At 40.6% G+C, this 17,409-nt stretch overlaps 1 protein-coding gene across 1 annotated transcript in view; it reads left to right on the top strand.

Moving 5' to 3' along the window:
* TNKS (tankyrase) overlaps positions 1 to 16,586 on the top strand; it is a 136,245-nt gene extending 119,659 nt beyond the window's left edge. The window contains exons 18-27 of the mRNA XM_065633589.1: positions 1,109 to 1,297; positions 2,648 to 2,885; positions 3,472 to 3,554; positions 6,072 to 6,192; positions 6,820 to 6,917; positions 8,283 to 8,357; positions 9,582 to 9,687; positions 10,532 to 10,718; positions 11,457 to 11,613; positions 13,446 to 16,586. Of these exons, the coding sequence (XP_065489661.1) occupies positions 1,109 to 1,297; positions 2,648 to 2,885; positions 3,472 to 3,554; positions 6,072 to 6,192; positions 6,820 to 6,917; positions 8,283 to 8,357; positions 9,582 to 9,687; positions 10,532 to 10,718; positions 11,457 to 11,613; positions 13,446 to 13,532 (1,341 nt within the window). The 3' untranslated portion in view covers positions 13,533 to 16,586. The remainder of the gene's footprint in view (positions 1 to 1,108; positions 1,298 to 2,647; positions 2,886 to 3,471; positions 3,555 to 6,071; positions 6,193 to 6,819; positions 6,918 to 8,282; positions 8,358 to 9,581; positions 9,688 to 10,531; positions 10,719 to 11,456; positions 11,614 to 13,445) is intronic.
* The last annotated feature ends 823 nt before the right edge of the window (positions 16,587 to 17,409 follow it).

Below are 17,409 nucleotides of genomic sequence, written 5' to 3'. Positions count from 1 at the left end.
ACAAAGTATCTTCACTTCTCCCACCCAGCGCTTCATGCTGTGTGTCCCTCCATAGGGTTTCATGAGGCAGAAAAGTCACAGGAGCAGCAACTGCTTTAAAAGTTTGGCAGAGGGGAAAATGAGGTCAGCAGTCTTTTCAAATCATGCTTATTCAGAGCGCAAAGCCTTTTATGAGAGCTCCTGAAAGTCACTTACTTGCCATTGAGAGGAAAAATGAAATCCATTGGCAAGTTTTGTGCTTCTGCTTACGATTTCAGTGTTTCATGCTCCTACTTAATCATTTTGACTATGTGCTTTATTTCTTTGCTGTATTGCATAAGTAATTTTACTGGTCAGAGGCAGCCAAAAATTTTATTTGCCATTTTTTTGTTCTCTTATTTTAACTTGGGAGACTTTAGGGATGGGATATTGATGGAAGTGTAGGGTTATGAGATCACTATTTTATAGCCCATGTAAAACAGTTGTCCTTTATGACACTCATAATGCATTTTATCAATTATAGTTCTCTTACAAAATATGATTGGAGAAAGAACAAATTTGCACTGCCAAGGATGGGTTCAAAGTCTTGCAAGGAAGAAATAAAGTACGATGAAGACTTCTGTGTACTGACATTTAAGTGGTGGCACAACAGTACAACGCATTGATCTTTAGAGCTTCTAGTATCGTATCACAAATGTCGCAGCCCTGTAAATTTGTGTTGCCCATTCAGATTTGTGTACAAATCTTTTGACAGTTAACTCTTATCAGTTTTATGCTGGATCAAGTATCACGTTTGCTCCTGCAGCTGACACAAACTTCATGCGATGTCCTTGGAGTGATTTAGCGGAAATATAATTCTGTCCCTGATCCAAGTTATACATGTGCTGGTGAATGATCTGGTAGTGCACAGATACAGATGATTTGTATTTGTGTGTAGCTGATATCTGTGTATCTGCAGTATAAAGTGGTACCTGGAGAGGTGCGCTGCTACGTAGGCACAGGAGGCAGAGAAGTGAGTTAAAGGAAAGAGAAATTACAGAGGTCTCTAAGCACCGTTATCTCCAGCACAAGAAAGAAAATATGTGTTTTATCAGTGTCATGCTGATTAAAATCCTCTTGTGTTTTCCAGCATGTGGATATAGCAGCGCTGTTGATCAAATACAATACATGCGTAAATGCAACAGATAAGTGGGCATTCACACCGTTGCATGAAGCTGCACAAAAAGGAAGGACACAGCTCTGTGCTCTGCTCTTAGCTCATGGAGCAGATCCAACCATGAAGAATCAAGAGGGTCAGACACCACTAGACCTGGCAACAGTAAGTTGATGTTAGCATGCCAGCCACAGGCCACTCTGGAGGATTTGTTCTGCGTGTGAAATGGCTTTCTATGGCTCCATCAGTGGTTTCAGCTTTCACTGTACTGAGATAGAGAGAGATGAGCATCTCCAGGGTGCCTGTTCGTGACTTTTTATCCATGAGGTCCAGGCTTTTTCCTTTGGCTGAGGTCTTAATGTGATTTAAGGTTTGCTTCTGCTTAAGGGTTCACTCCTGGGATTGCTGGAAATAGATCTCTCTGAGATATCCCCGATGATGGCCAATCTGTGTACTGTAGATTATTTTTTTTGAACCTGGGAGGAGAATCAGATAGGCCTTTAGAGGAATGAGATCACTTAAAGGACAATTATGCTCAGTGCCTGCTTATTACCTCAGTTCTTTTTTGTCTAACTCCAACATTCTAACATTTGCAGGTGGCTATTAAACTTTTTCTAAAGCTGGCATTTGGTTCTTGTTAGTGGTAGCAGTGGTGGCTGGTTAAAAAGCCTAATAAGGTTATATGAACATACATGCCCTAGGTTAACTGGTCTTGATGGAACAGATAATGCAACCTAATTGGATGCTGTGTCTGGTTATAGCACCAGTATCTTTTAAGGCCAGTGGTTGATTGATAGAGAGTTCAAGAAATATCCTCCAGAATAATTTGAGCTCTAGAAAGCTTGCTTTGTGATGAGGGATATGAATACTATGTCATTTCTCAGGGAGACAATAAGGATGTCGTAATCATGTTCTGCAAGAACATGCAAGAAGGAAATTCTTAAAGGTGAGGGTCCTGCTTAATTTAGTCAACAAAGGCTAAATCCAATTGTTAACTAAGTTCATATTTCTCCTGGAGCTCTCGTCTTTTTTTTATATCACTGTAAGGTGTGATTATAGCAAAGGCAGTGGTAGTCACAGAATCACAGAAAGATTGGGGTTGGAAGGGACCTCTGGAGATGAAACCTTGATCTAGTGCAAAATGTTTCACCAGAAGTTGAGCCTGGCAAAGAAATTATGACATGGCATTGCCTGGCCTGGGTTGTGAAGGATTTCAGATAAAGTTGCTGCATTGCTCTTCCTGGCTTTAATACCTATAGAGTCATTTTGTCAGAAAGGAAATTAGATGTGCCTTTTTACATACCTTTAGAAATGGGGAGAACCTGGTTTAGCTGTGTCTGAGCAGTGAATCAGAATGTTCTTACAACCATGAATTCCTGTGTTACAGAAGTTGGCAGTTTTCTTTTTAATGGGAGAACAGAGCGATCAATTAAAACAAATTCAAAGAAAATCTTTCCAGAGATCGGTGTCTTGTGATAATAGAACCTCATGTTGAATTTTCCTTCTGTTTTTCAGGCTGATGACATCCGAGCTTTGCTGATAGATGCAATGCCTCCAGAAGCTTTGCCTACGTGCTTTAAGCCTCAAGCCACTGTTGTTAGTGCCTCCCTGATCTCACCAGCATCTACACCGTCCTGCCTCTCGGCTGCCAGCAGCATAGATAACCTGACTGGGCCGCTGGCAGAACTGGCCGTAGGAGGGGCATCAAATGCTGGTGATGGAGCAGCAGGAACTGAAAGGAAGGAAGGAGAAGGTGCATTTGCTGCTGGACAAGTTTACGTTGCCAGAAGTACAGTAGCTTAGTATCACAATAGGCCTCACTTTATCTGAAAAGTACTTCTGACTAGCCAGAAAATGTTGTGCAGCTTCCACTGTTATCTGTGTTGCAAAGTGTCTGGTGCTTGTTCTGTTCTTATGTGGTCTGCCAGCAGCATTGTTGGCTGTTCATCTGTTTGCTATCGGTGATGAGGTCCGATTACAAAGGCAGATCTGATTATGTGCCCAGATGTTCATTGTTGATTTTATACAGAAAATCCAATGAGAATTTTTTCGATGAAGGAATTATGATTGTGATGGCTAGGAGATTTCACTAAGGCTTTTTAAACCCTTTGATTAGTATCTGGAATGCATGCTCTATGTCAGCATCAAGGTGATTACATAGCAAAAAATACACTCACTCTTCCTTTCCTTCTCTTTGCAATATGAGCCTGTATTTGCCACAGATGGTTTGTGCTTTTTAATAGTTGTTTTGTGGTTTTTAATAGTTGTTTTGTGGTTTTTAATAGTTTGTTTTTAAATTTGGGTACATAAAAGATAATGACTTGTTTCTTCTCTTATAGTTTCTGGTCTTGACATGAACATTACCCAGTTCCTAAAAAGCCTGGGTCTTGAACACCTTCGGGACATCTTCGAGACAGAACAGGTCAGTGGCAAGTCTCATCTCTGTTTGTATGTGTGAAACATAGGCTAATCTAATAAATTTGTCAGACATTTTCATTCCCTAATTGAAAAAGGGAAACAGAAAAACATGTCTGTCCCAGAAAACTGCACATGAGTCACCAGATACTTTATGGTGAAGTTGAGAAACCTGTGAAAATGTCTTCTGTTGTTTGCTTCAGATTTCCAGTGTCTTTTGCTTTCTTATACGTACATGATGATGATGAGTGCCAATTTGGCTTGTATTCTGAGAGTTACACTGGACCTTGTGAGCTTTGAACACAATGGCTGTAACAGTTACGTTGGAATGTCACCTGCACTTGTCCTTCAGCAGTCTTGATATCCAGACAAGCCTTTGCCCCCCTGTACTGCTGCATGTGACGCTTTGGTTAGATCTAGGAAACCCTCCAGTCTGACTATAAGCTGAAATAAAGATCTAGTTTACCGGGGCATAGTCACACTAGAGAATGTAGAAACTGTGTTTCCTAAATGGTTAGAACTATAGCATTAACTGAGTGTTGCAGGGCTAACAAGGTTCAAATGGAATTCAGAGACAGGGAAAAAAAAACTCTACAGATTTATCAATAATTCACAATATATGAGAATACAATTAATGTAACAGTTTCTCAAGCTTACATTACTTTTTAGAGCAGGAGTACCTCTAATGTATTTGTAGACTCTTTTAATGTACTGTTTCTTGAATTTAACATGTTACAGTTAAATATTTGTTTGCATGAGTGAGATGGACACAGTGGTGGAAGCGAAAGGTACAAGTGCAAGATTGGATTTGATGGGTTTTTTTTCCCCTAGGCCTCTTCTGCTAATCTTTTATGAGAGGTCAGGAAATAAATGTTCTTAATGTAACATGTTGCTTACAGAAAAAGTTCCAACTGTTTCCGTGACACATTACAGGAGGTATCTCCCCAAAGTTAAAATGCCATATAATGTTTTTTCCCTTCATATATATGAAGTATAAGCTCTTTAATTTGGAACCGTTCCTATTAAGAAGCAAACCAACCTCAAACCAGCCTATATTCTACTCACATTTCTTTTTTCTTATTATTTTTTCACACTTCCTGTTACCATGCTGGTTTTGTTCTACTTTTGCTTCCTTAGCTCCTAACCTCTTTTTAAGGTTTCACCTTGCTAATAAGATTTAATAATGCAAATAGGATTCAGTATATTCATTCATCATTTTGAAACTGTTTAGCTCCTCTTGTGAGTTGCTTTGTAGTGAAAACAAGCTCAGCTTCCTTAAGCTTACTGCTTTAAGCTGCTTTTTCCAAGCACTGCAGTACCTTCATGTGCACTTTTTCACCTTGGCTCTAGCCTCCTATTCATACTGGGTTGGTGCTGATGCTTTCTAATATCTGGATTTCTTCTGTATTTTTTTAATGTTCTGCTGCACGTGATGAATGTTTTCAGTGCCTTTTCCACAGGAATCCCAGTAGGATTGTTTTCTGCTCAATTGGACAGATAGTCAGTGTAGCTATTAATTCCTTGCTTGAGTTGCTTTCTTTTGAATTAATGATATTCAATTTGTAGTGGACAGAGTTCATACCTTCAAGTCCAGTTGTGCTAACAATCCAACTTCTATTGAATCAAGTTGTATGGTTTCCCATTATTTCCTGAGCTTCCCATTCTAGTTTAATGTGTAAAGTTGGAAGTAGATTTTATACAATTATCTCCTCCAGATGAAGTATTTTTAGTTTTCACAGAATCACCTCAGTGGACAATGGCTCGATACTAATAAAAATGTGTGTTTTATTTAGCCTTTATCTCCTGTTCTTTAAGAAAAAAAAGTTTATTTGACATAATGTTTTATTACCTTTCTGCTTCCACTAATAATCTCTGTGACCTTGAAATTTAAAACCCAGTCAGCTGATTGTAGATGTATTCATATATTGCAACCAAATGAATAGTTGTATGTGTCCTCACTAGGCTGATTGTTTCCAAAAGTAGTGGAATAGTTGAGCATGACTTAGCTGACCCACTGGTTTGATACACATGCAAGTGCACACGTGCGTATATGCACACAGTAATAGTACACATCATAATAATGTTGATGTGAAACACAACCTTTATTAGTAAGCCTATGGAATATTCACTTCTGTTTGTGTAGTGAAAATAATGACTTGTACAACAATATGAAACTTTGAATGCTTCAAAAATATTCCCAAATTTGTCCCAGCATTTTCATGCATCCTCCTTCTACATAAGTAAAAATGTTTTTGAGAACCTCCTGTGAGAACCAGCTCTTGTTAATTGCTGCAAGAGAAGTAAAACTGTTGCACAGCTTCAGGCTGTAGCATCCGGGTATGGTCCTGTGATAGGGAGAGGCTTGCCAGAAGGTGGCAGCAATTAGAAGTGCAGCAAAACATAAAATATATATGTTCTCTTGGTTGCAGGATGAATACAGTCCATTTTCTGAACTGATGAGTCTTCAGCCTTAGGAATCAGGTCAGGTTTGGCAAGTGATTTTTGTGGTCTTTCACCTTTCCAGATAACCCTGGATGTGTTGGCAGACATGGGGCATGAGGAGCTTAAAGAAATTGGGATCAATGCGTATGGACACCGCCACAAATTAATAAAAGGTGTGGAGAGACTTCTAGGAGGGCAGCAAGGTAAATATGAAACTTTTATTGGTTACTCTAAGTGTAGCATACAACAGGCTCCCAGCAGTCACCTTCTGTAAATGTAGGAATTGTCACCGGGACTTGAAAGAAGCTGAATGTCAGGAAAATGTCCTTGCTGGCAGACCTGAGGACTGGGTGAGTTGTAACAGGTAAAGAACATACTGAGGAGATAAAGGACGGAGTGATCACTTGCCTTTCCGGAGAGTGGACTCCCGTGAGGCAGCTGTGGAGGCTGTGCCCATTTCCAGGGACTCTGTTTCACCCAGGCAGGAGCTTTTGAATTGATTTACCCTACACAGGTACCCACAGGCCACTTGTATCCTGAAGTGTGGACCTGATGGGGTTTTTTGCTGCCCCACACTTCAGATGCTTTTCTTGAAAGTGGAAACAATAAAATGCAGTAATGTCCCACATGCGTTTTCCTCCTCTTTTAAAGCCTCTGCTAGTAACAAAAGCACTTCATCTTTTCAAGGTCATGCTTCTGCCTTTTGTTTCTTTTGGATTGCCTGCTGTGCTGGGGTTATTTAAGAAGAGTAACGATGATGCTGGATACAAATAGAGCTGGTATTTTTTTCCCCTGTTGATTTTTATTCCTTTAATTCCTTCTCTTTGCAGGCACCAATCCCTATTTGACTTTCCACTGCGTGAGTCAGGGAACCATTCTCCTTGACCTTGCTCCTGATGATAAGGAATATCAGTCTGTAGAAGAGGAGGTATTGCAAGTACCTTTCTTGATGCTCCAGTGGCAGTATATTGCTCTTTTCACTTATAACCCTTCAGAGCTAAAGCATGCAACACATGTTGAAAGTGAAAAAATATGCTTTGATATATGAATTGCATGAAGTTTAGGGCTCTTCATTTATCTTTTTGTATAGAGCAATGATGGAAATTATTTTGCTGTATCCTGCTAATTTTTTTTTAAGAAGTGCTCTGTTTACTCACTTGGTGTTATCCGATATTGCCTTTTTGGTGTTGTGTTTTGGATGTCATCTCATAGAAAGGGTTTCCACAGCTTTTTGGAGATGGGTGAACCTGTGAAAGTCGCAGGCTGTGAGTGAAGACCAGGGGATCAAGGCCTTGCCAGTCTGTGGGCATTCTCTGTGCTCAGGCTGTTTCTGCATGTGAACCAGCTTGTTTTTTCTTGTCTCAGTGGCTTAGTTAATCTGTAACCCAGATAAACAGCTCTCGGATAATTGAGAGTTGACTGTAATTTTGCCTCCCACGCACACTTTCTTATTTAAGTGAGCTACAAGCAGATACCATTTTGGAAGAAAAATCATAACAGAAGAGACTTCCTGAGGAGTTGTGTTTGGAAGAAACTCCATTTTACTGTGCATTTGCTATTTCTGTAATGTTCCTACGCTGTAGCACAAAAGTGTTTGGAGTCTTTTAAAAAGTCTAGGTATTCAGGATTGCTGCCAGTTTAGCCTGGAATATTTTTGATTAGTAACTCTGTAAAGTGGAGTTTGTGCAGATCTTTTGTATAATTTTTTCTGACAGAAAGGGTCACTTGTCTGCTATAGTAAAACAGGATATTTATGTGAGCTGTTACTAAATGTTGTTGCTGTAGCCATAAATACCTCTGGAAAAGACACGATGAAACTGTTGAAATGCTCAGGGACTGCTAATGACAGGAAAATTTACAGTGCAAGCATTTTCCTATCACTAAGAAATACAAACTGTACTCACTAGAAACACATTAGTTGTTATTCCAAAATGATCTTTTTGTAGATTCATTTTCAAATATTTTTTTTCCTAATCTAAAGCAGGTCTTCTAGTTGTGCATAATTTTATAGCAAGTGCCACTATTCTCCTTTTTCCTGTGTAGATTTTATTACAAGATTGGATAATTGCATCATCCAGGTTCTCTGTTGTGGAACAGCATAGTGCAGTGGATGCCTGAGAAATAAGGGTGTATCTCAGTTTAAAATTGAGTTGTGGGGTGGTTTTGACACCTTTTAATTAATTTTCAATCAAGATTTTCTGTTCTTGCCAGTGACATACTGAGATATTGCATGGATACTTTGACTTGCTAGCAAGCTTTCTGTGCTGAACATTTGGTTGTGTTGTTTATGTAGATGCAGAGTACAATCCGGGAGCATCGGGATGGTGGAAATGCTGGCGGGATCTTCAACAGGTACAATGTCATCAGGGTAAGTTTCAAAACCTCTTAATTCTGTGTGGTAAAATAAGTTGGTACTTACATAAGCAGGCAGAATTGGTTTAATGGATCACCCTTTTATACATAAAGTTCTTTAAAATAATAGTTAAACAGAGTTAATAGAATTAAGGTAAGTGCTAAATGCTAAAATCAGACTGACTGTGTGCTCTGCACATTTATGAGGGAGAAGTATCCACTTGTACTCTTAAAAGAGTCTGAAGAACTGATATTGAAGACAGAAGAGGTGAAGAGCCTGACTTATGTTTGACAGCCTGATTTAATTTCAGAGACCTGTAACTTCTGGTTTTGACTTTGCAGGACAGATTTTTTTTTTTTTTTCAGTGGGGTCTTTTCTTGCCTTTTTAAAGGAAATTTTTGGGGAGGAAGGAAGGATGAGCGTGACTTTTAATAAAGTTTCTATCTCCCTATGCTACTTTGCATCTTGACACCTTTTTCTTTGCCCCTGCCAGCTAGAAAAATACCTTTTACAAGCCCTGTCATATCAGAAAATGGAATGTTGTCTTTCTAAAGGAAAGTACACTGTCTGGTTCCTTTTTTGGGGGAGGAGGAAATAGAGGAAATCAAAACACAACTCAGTTCCTGAGCTCCAGCAGCCCCCTGCTGTCTATCTGTTTGAAAAATGAGCCTGTGCAGAACCTTTGCAGCTTGGCCGAGTAGATCATACATCTTTAAGCAAACTCTGCTTCTGTCCTATTCCCAAGCAAAGGTGAAGTCCTTTACAGAAACCTCAGTGGTATTAGAGCACGTGGCTGGAACGATTTCTTAAGACAGATTGAACAGCACATCTCCTAATTTATTTCCTCAAAAGCTGTTTCTTTTCATTAAAATTCAACCTAAGCCAGACAGCAAGCTTCAAAAAGCTAGCCCTGATTGTTCAACAGAAGTCAAAGCAGAGAGGGAAGGAGTTTCAGTTAGTTCGTAGTTCTTGGTGGTATTGCAAGCTCTGAGTGAAGAGGCCTGAAAGTCTTCTCTAAACCTGAGAACTGAGGCTGCAATTTCACTAGAGTTTTAACCATCTGTAAGCCTGTGCTACTGATTTGTTTGAAAGACAAGTGTGCAGGACATCCATGGGGTTTCTTTATTCGATTCATGTGCCTTACTCTCAGTTTCCCTGTCGAATTTGTGCAAACTCTGTGAATCTATATTCCATTTTAATTCCTATTCAAGTGTGGTTGCTCCTGTTGTACCGCTGCAGATTCAAAAGGTCGTGAACAAGAAGTTGCGGGAGAGATTCTGTCACAGACAGAAGGAGGTGTCAGAGGAGAATCATAATCATCACAATGAGCGCATGTTGTTTCACGGTAAGGAAGTGATCTCTATTTGTATGTCCTGGTATTAAAAAAAAAAAAAAGCTTACAGGGACCCACAGGCAATGTGTTAATGTTGCTGTGTCACCATCCTGTACAGTAATTGTTTTTCTACACTAGAAATGCAGGGGTGTGGGGGTGGTGGACTTAGTCTGTGTGGTTACTGCGATCTGTAAAACTATGCTAGATAAAAAATACATTTAAAAAAAAAAGTTTTTTGCTAAGCCATATCTTAGTCATTTCCAGTAAAGCTGCTGGGAGGATGTTACGTTGCTGTGAGAACGACAGAATATCTTCTAAAAGAGGGGAGCAGCACACAGTAAAAGCGTTTTATGCTGGCACTTCAGGCAACCATCACGGAAAGGAATCAAAACCAACCATGAGTCTCAGCAAGATGTTCTCTAGGAGCATCCAGAAGTGCCTAAAAGTGACAGTTGCCTGAGGGTCCTCCTGCCCTAGATCCTTCTTTGATGCTGCATAGGAAATTGGTTTTGGGTACAATTGTCGTGACATCTTGTCCCATCTTAACCAGTACTGACTGCTGGAGAACGTGTGCATCGACAAGATAAATTGTGCTGGAATGTGAGTGGGGGGAAAGCCATTTAATGAGATCTGTGAAATGAGTAAGAAATATGAGTCACACGTGGGATTCTGTTATATAGCGGTAAATACCACATATCACAGTATCCTGCTGGGTATCACCCCCTTCCAGCTGACTGAGCCACTTTCTGGTATTTAATGATTATTTGGGGCAGAGAAGCTCCTCTTGAGTCCTGTATTACTATAGAACTTAACAAGTATGTATGATAACACATTGTTTTGTGTCATTCTGTTCTAGGGTCTCCTTTTATTAATGCTATCATCCACAAAGGATTTGATGAAAGGCATGCATACATTGGAGGAATGTTTGGAGCTGGAATTTACTTTGCTGAGAATTCCTCAAAAAGCAACCAATATGTGTACGGGATAGGGGGAGGAACGGGCTGTCCCACACACAAAGACAGGTCCTGTTACATCTGCCACAGGTACGAGTCCAGCAGAGTTTCATATACGTAACTCTGGCTGTCCTGGTTTTTACAATCCTGGCACAGGATGAATTGCAGGGAAAGAATAACCACTTGAGCTTGGTCATGGCAGGAAAAATGCAGTTTTCCGTTCATCAAGGCTAATCAAAAAATGGTATAAATGCAGTGAGTCCCACAGAAAGGTCAAAAATTACATCTGAGCACACAGTGAGTATAAATCAAAGTGGATTGTGGCTCAGGAAAGAGGCTTGAAACAGCAAGTTTGAAAATGAAGTGTCAGTGGAAAATAGCAATTAAACTCCAGGCACTCTCAGAACAAAACTGCAGTGCAAAGTGGTGGGCAGCAGTACAGTGTTGTGCTGCAGATCAGATAATTTTGGAAGTAGCGAACAGGACTTTGTTTTGTACTGGAGCAAATCAGTGTGCTTTTTGCAATTTGGCACCTGTCCATACCTGCTGGTAGAAACACAGAGAGAGTTGGTTTCTTTGAACAGTTCTATATAAAATGAACTAGAACAGGCCTCCATGAGAGGGCTAAACAAAGTGTGTGTTTTCCCTTCTATGTGTCAACAAAAATTTTTTGTGACAGGTTTTATACAGCCTTAGAACTGGTTCCTAAAAGTGTTTCTCAAAAGAACCTTGAGAAATTAATTATAACAAAATAAACTCAATCTGAAATTATTTTGGAAGCATACTACTCCTAGTAAGATATTTTAAAATTATGTTTTTGCCTTTTAGACAAATGCTCTTCTGTAGAGTGACCCTTGGAAAATCCTTTCTTCAGTTCAGCACAATGAAAATGGCTCATGCCCCTCCAGGGCACCATTCTGTTATTGGCCGGCCAAGCGTGAATGGACTCGCATACGCTGAATATGTTATCTATAGAGGAGAACAGGTATGTGGGTTAACAGGGACTGGGTTTGTGGAAGGGCAGAGCTTGGACCTGGAGAGGGGGTGTGACTGGTTTCCATACCAGCTGTGCTGTGATAACCTGGTTGGTTATATTTTTTTTTTGTTTTCATTTAAATGTGGAAATGAACAGCAAATTGTATCAAGCCAGCAAATGCTACTCCTACCCACTGAGCTGCTCTGATTTACACCGTGCAGAATTGCCTAATTCCTACTGTGCAGCACTGCTAGAGTCTGTTAAGAGTTGTAGTTTCTCTCAGTAGGCACTGGTTCTCCCATTGCATTTTACTGGCATTACTTAACAAAAACGTGTGCATTTCTGGGACTCTTATAGCTAATGAGGAATCTGGGCTTTTTACCTGTAGATTCCCAGCAGCGACAGTGTCCCTGTCTGCCAGAGACTACTCTTAAATGGCAGCTGAAGTAGTGCAGCAATCTCTGGGAGCTGATTTTTAATCTGAATAACTCAGCTAGGCTCTTACTCTAGAAAAATGGTTTGCTTACCACTCTGGATGGCTCCAAGGTTATATGATAAATTCAGGTTGGAAAGAACCTTGAGGAGGTCACCTAGGCCAGCCTCTTGTTCACACTGAATTCAGACCAGATTGTTGAGGGCTTTCTTTGACCAGGCAGGTCTCGAAGGCCTTCAAGATTGGTGTTTCACAGCCTCTCTCAGCAGTTTGTTCCTTTGTTTAATGAACCTCAGATCAAAATATATGTTCTTTGCATCCAATAGGAACCTCCCTTGCTTTATTAATCTCATTCTTCTGCTGTGCAGCTCAGAGAAGAATCTGGCTCTGTCTTCTCAGTAGCCTTCCATCTGTGATGGAAGATTGCTGTGAAGGCCCACAAAGCCTTCCCTCTTCTGGACTGAACAAGCCCATCTCCCTCAGCCTCTTGTTGTTGTCCTGTGCTCGCTCTCCTGACTATCTTACTGGTCCTTTGCTTAACGTGACTCCAGCTTGTTGGCATCTTTCTTGTATTGGAGGTCCCAAAAGTTGTATGTGATTGTCTAGATATGGTCCAGTGAGTACTGAATAAACAGTTGACTGGCTACGCTGCTGTTGATGCACCACAGTGTGCTGGTAGCCTTTACTGCTGACAGGACACACTGCTGATTCTGCTTCGGCTTGCTGTCACACAAGGGCCCACAGCACCTTTTCAGCAGAGCTGTTTCCCATCCTGCAGGGTTATAAGGAATTAGTTCATCCCAGGTGCATTTGCCCTTGCCTGGGTATCATGAGGCTTCTGTTGGCCCAATCTCCCCTCATCTCTCTAGGTTCCTCTGAAAGGGGCCCAGCCCTCCAGCAGCTTCAGCTTTGTTCTGGGACTGACACTCCTACCAGCTCTCTTGAGAAAACGCTGGACAGATGCCTGGGTTACGGGCTTTGGGTGTGCCAAGTTATTTTACTGCCAGTAAAGGCAGGTCATACAGCAAGTCAGTGAGCATTTTAGGGTCAGATTGCATCGGTCATCTGAGATTTGTTAATAACTTACAGACATTGGCTGATCTGTAGGATTAGCTAACAAGGCAAGTAACTCTGATTGTGTGTTCCTGTTGCGCTCACAATTTCTGGCAGTGTCTGCATGGATGAAACGTCTTTCTGCTAGTGTTTTAATGAAGGTATTAACTACATAGAGCAGTTCCCACTTAGTGCTGGCTAGGTTTAAAACCTGCTTTTTCTTTTGCAGTCTGCAAACATAAAGCTGATTCTTGCACTGTCCTTCCTGATCACTGTTTAGTGAAATCCAAAATGTGAGCTTGCTGAGCATACTTTGGCATAAAGCAATGGTTTTTTTTCTTGACTTTACTTTCAGGCATACCCAGAATATCTCATTACGTACCAGATCGTGAAACCAGAAGCTCCCTCACAGACAGCAACAGCAGCAGAGCAAAAGACCTAGTAGCTACAGAGCAGTGAAGAAGGATGTGACTTCAATCTTGGACTGGATGGATACGTGTTTCAGAAAATCAGTATCATATAAAATCCTTAACAACCTGGAAATAAGCTGTATGTCTTTTATAAAGCATTGCTGTCTTGATGAATACGATATGAGTAACTCTTGCATACTCAACTGCTACTGTTCCTTCTGAGGAAAGTTTACAAGGGACTGCCTTTTAATAATATATCTCAGGCTCCTAGTCTCTGCAGTTACCGTGTGTAAAATAATGTTTTGATCTAGACTTTGGGAACATTATTGTGCAAATGGAAATTATATCAATGCCATCTCACGTGCTAAAACTTCAGACACTACTATTCTAGTTATTTTATTTGCAAATAAATTGCATATAGGCCCAATAATTTTCTTTTCAGCACACACCATCATTTTATGTTTTCAAGAGACACAAGTCAACTATTTATTTTCCTTTTGTATTCTGAAGTTGAGCCAGAACCTTCTTAAAGATATTTTGCACAAAGTCGATTTGACTAAAATCATTAACAATGCAATATGAATTTCACCCGAGAAGGGGCTAGGTCCAGTTCTTCAATATAGGCTTTTTTTAGCATGCTTCTGAGCAAACAATAATATGAGTGAGGGTAACTTTAGAGTGGAAACAAATCATGTCAGTTCACTGCTTTGTCTGAGTTTTCTGGGAGAAGCCCTAGAAGTGTTGGCAAGGGTAAAACCAGCTCTTGTGCTTCAATGAAGCACAGGTCAATGCCCTCTGCTGGCATCTCTAAAAGAACATTTTATAAGGCTCCTAGTAAGCACTTGCAGTTTCTGAAATGTTCTCCAGTTACAGTGGCGTATGGCTTTGCTGGGAGATACGGGTGAAAAGCCAGAAGGTTTCATGCAGGAGGGTGTATCTGGTTCATGTCCCTCTGTAATATGAGACCCGGGAAATGAGTTTCGAACTGGTAAGGGAGAGTGTATTGTAGCAGTTTCGTGTCACATCTTTGTCTGTGACATCACAGTTGAAGAGCTTAAAGGATTTAGAAAAATAATAGTGCTTTTAAATATAGATTTTACATTTTGATGAAAATGAACTTTTAAAACATCAGTTGACAAGTGGATTTGTTTACAAGGTATACCAGAGAACAAAGCTGGGATTTATTCACTCTAATCCCTTTCTCCACAAGTTCCCAGGTTTATTTCACTGGGTAGGAGAAAGTTATTTTTAAGCATCGCATAGCACAGCATCAAACAATTTCAAAAGTCCCCCTCATGGAGGATAAGCATTTAACAAAAGTAGAAACAGATTTCTTTTTTGTGTTGGTTTTACAACTTCAGAGAAGGCTGGGAATCAAGCTGTGTTAATTTTTTTCTTAACAACTAATACCAGGAGATGTGCTTCAGTGTTGAGCGTGTAACGACTGGAGAAATAATATTCCTTTGAACACAACACACTGTACTTTTCCGTATCAACCAGCATTGTTTAGTATCCGATGATCTAGTTCATGCATTCAGGTTTTATCCCCCTTAAAGCAAGGAAATGACACAATAGTGTGCTTTTAGTTTACAAAAATGTATGTGCTCCCCACAAGTGGGATTTTGCTGACGTGTTTGGATAAAACAAACATAAACCTGAAGAGCTTTTCACTTTCAGCATTAAGACACAAAGTTTTCATTTTTGACATTGAGACGTCAATGTTGAAGCAAGTTATCCTCACAGAGGAACTTCACCCACTGTAAAATCAGTCATTTGATGCATTCTGGCTACTTGCACATCATCTCTTTGTAATCTCTCTAAAGAAAACCTTAGAAATAGCAATACTCCAACAGATCTTGAACTTTGCGTTTTATTTTTCTTGAGCTGGCAGTGGATACATGGTTCTTGCTTCATTTTGTGACCTGATTGAATCCGTAGCTTTGAAGTCCAAGCCAGACTCTAGCCTAGTTGTCCTTTTAATCAAATTTCATTGATAAAACTGGGTGCTTGTATTTTGGCTACTTGTTTAATAGTGTTAGGATTGCAAAGATCACCACTAGGCTTTGAAGCTTTGTATTCATCATTTAAGTTTGGAGTTTGTTTTTAACTTAGTTAATAATGGAGTGGGGGTATGTGCCTATCTGCACTAGGGTTTCAGATAGTGTTGAGAGTGAGTGCTCACCATCCCCAGTTAGACATAGTTTTAAATGGTAAAACAGTTGTGCTGCTTAGGTGAGCAAAATGGTTGATGTGGGTGTGGAAATTAAAAGCTTTACATCTTTCAAAAACAAGAACAAACCTAAAAACAAAAACCCCACCAGCCCGTACCAGATTCTATTCTTGCTTGTTGTTTCCTGTGTGCTGATTGAGCCAATGGCTCCAGATTTCTTCTGCAGCCTTGAACTTCTAGAGGATAAAAATACTGTCCAGTATCTGATGTTCTGTGCAGAGTAAAGGTGCTGTGTGAGGAAATAATTTTGCAGTGGTTTTTGTCTCGTAATGACGTGATTTCATATCTGTTTGTGGCCAGACAGGGGAGTACCTAGGCCTGACGATGCATCTGGGTGTTGCAGAAACCTGTGCAGGAGTAATATCTGCCCCTCCTGGTGTATATTGTTCTGACTTCTCTTACAATTTAAAACAAAGTGAGGATCTGCCCATCAAAGTTACCCATGGAAAAGCCACTCGTGATTTTGGTAGCAGAGCTACAGGTTGTTCATGGTACAGATGCTGCTGCTTTATCTGAGGGAGTTAACTTGATGCTTCCTATTTCTAGAGAATGGGACCTTAAAAATAGCCTGCCCTCATAACCAGGCAGCTGCTGCCTACTGAGAAATGAAGTTTTTTGAGTTCCTGAGAAGGGCAGTCCCCTGACAATGGATGCTCATTTGCAGCATTGGGTCACCAGCTGTGGCACGGTAGGAGCTGAGGATGCAAGAACATGCTGGGCTAAGCCATCTCATCGGCTTGGGAGCCTGCTGGACACCTCTCAGTGGCTCCAGAAAGAGCTGTTCCCACTGGGACAGAACATGGTGTCTGCTGAGGAAAGGGGTGGTTGTCTCTCAGGCCTGTCGATTTTTTTTTTTTTTTTTTTTTTTTTTTTTTTTTTTTTTTTTTGTCCGTGTCCCTTTGAGAGGCAGCATTTTGAAATGTCTCTGCAGTTTGCGACAGGACTTTAATAGGCAAAACAGAAGGAAACTTCACCATGTAGCAAAGAAAGGAGGGTTCTGCTCTCCGTTGCTGAAACTGTTTCCGTGAGACAGATGATTTGGGTACCTGGTGCAGGGTGACATTGCAGTCTGAATGCTGTCAACGAAACTTCTGTTAGGATTAAAATACCTTAATAAGGTGTATCTTATTTTCTCATCCTTATTTTTATCTGCCAGCCTATTTTGATTCCAGCTCCACGGAGACTGTTAGAAACCTCTTTTACTAGTTCCACTATTTTGCAGTCACTATTGGTCTGTAGTCCAAGGAATGAGCAATGTGTTTTCTAACCTCTGTTTTGAATGTTTGCACGTGATGCAATTGAATCCCACTGCATTACGCAGCAGGATTTTATTTTGCCTGCAAACTTTTGTACTTTCTTTGTTGATAACGGAAGACCGCAAAACAAAATTCTGCACCGAAGCAAACAGCCTTGCAAAATATTCTGCACTGCTGGCTTTGGTGGGCAGCAGACACAGAAGAGGCATGTGAGAACCAAGTAGCTTATGGAGGATGATTCCTTGGCTCTGGAAACCAGCTCCTTGTAGCTTAGAGGAGACTTCTGCTCCCTGCGAATGCAGGAGGTGCTGAGGGACGCCAACACATCATGCCACTGTGTGCGCGGCCTGCGGGAACTACTTAGTGGCAAATCTTCTCAAAAAAGTCTCCTGCATCCCTGCAGTGAAGTCAGAGCTCCTGCAC

This window comes from Caloenas nicobarica, chromosome 4 (assembly GCF_036013445.1).
Source record: "Caloenas nicobarica isolate bCalNic1 chromosome 4, bCalNic1.hap1, whole genome shotgun sequence".
In the NCBI taxonomy this organism is placed as follows: Eukaryota; Metazoa; Chordata; class Aves; order Columbiformes; family Columbidae; genus Caloenas; species Caloenas nicobarica.
Note: the sequence above shows the minus strand (reverse complement) of the source record. Positions and strands in the feature narration are given on the sequence as shown.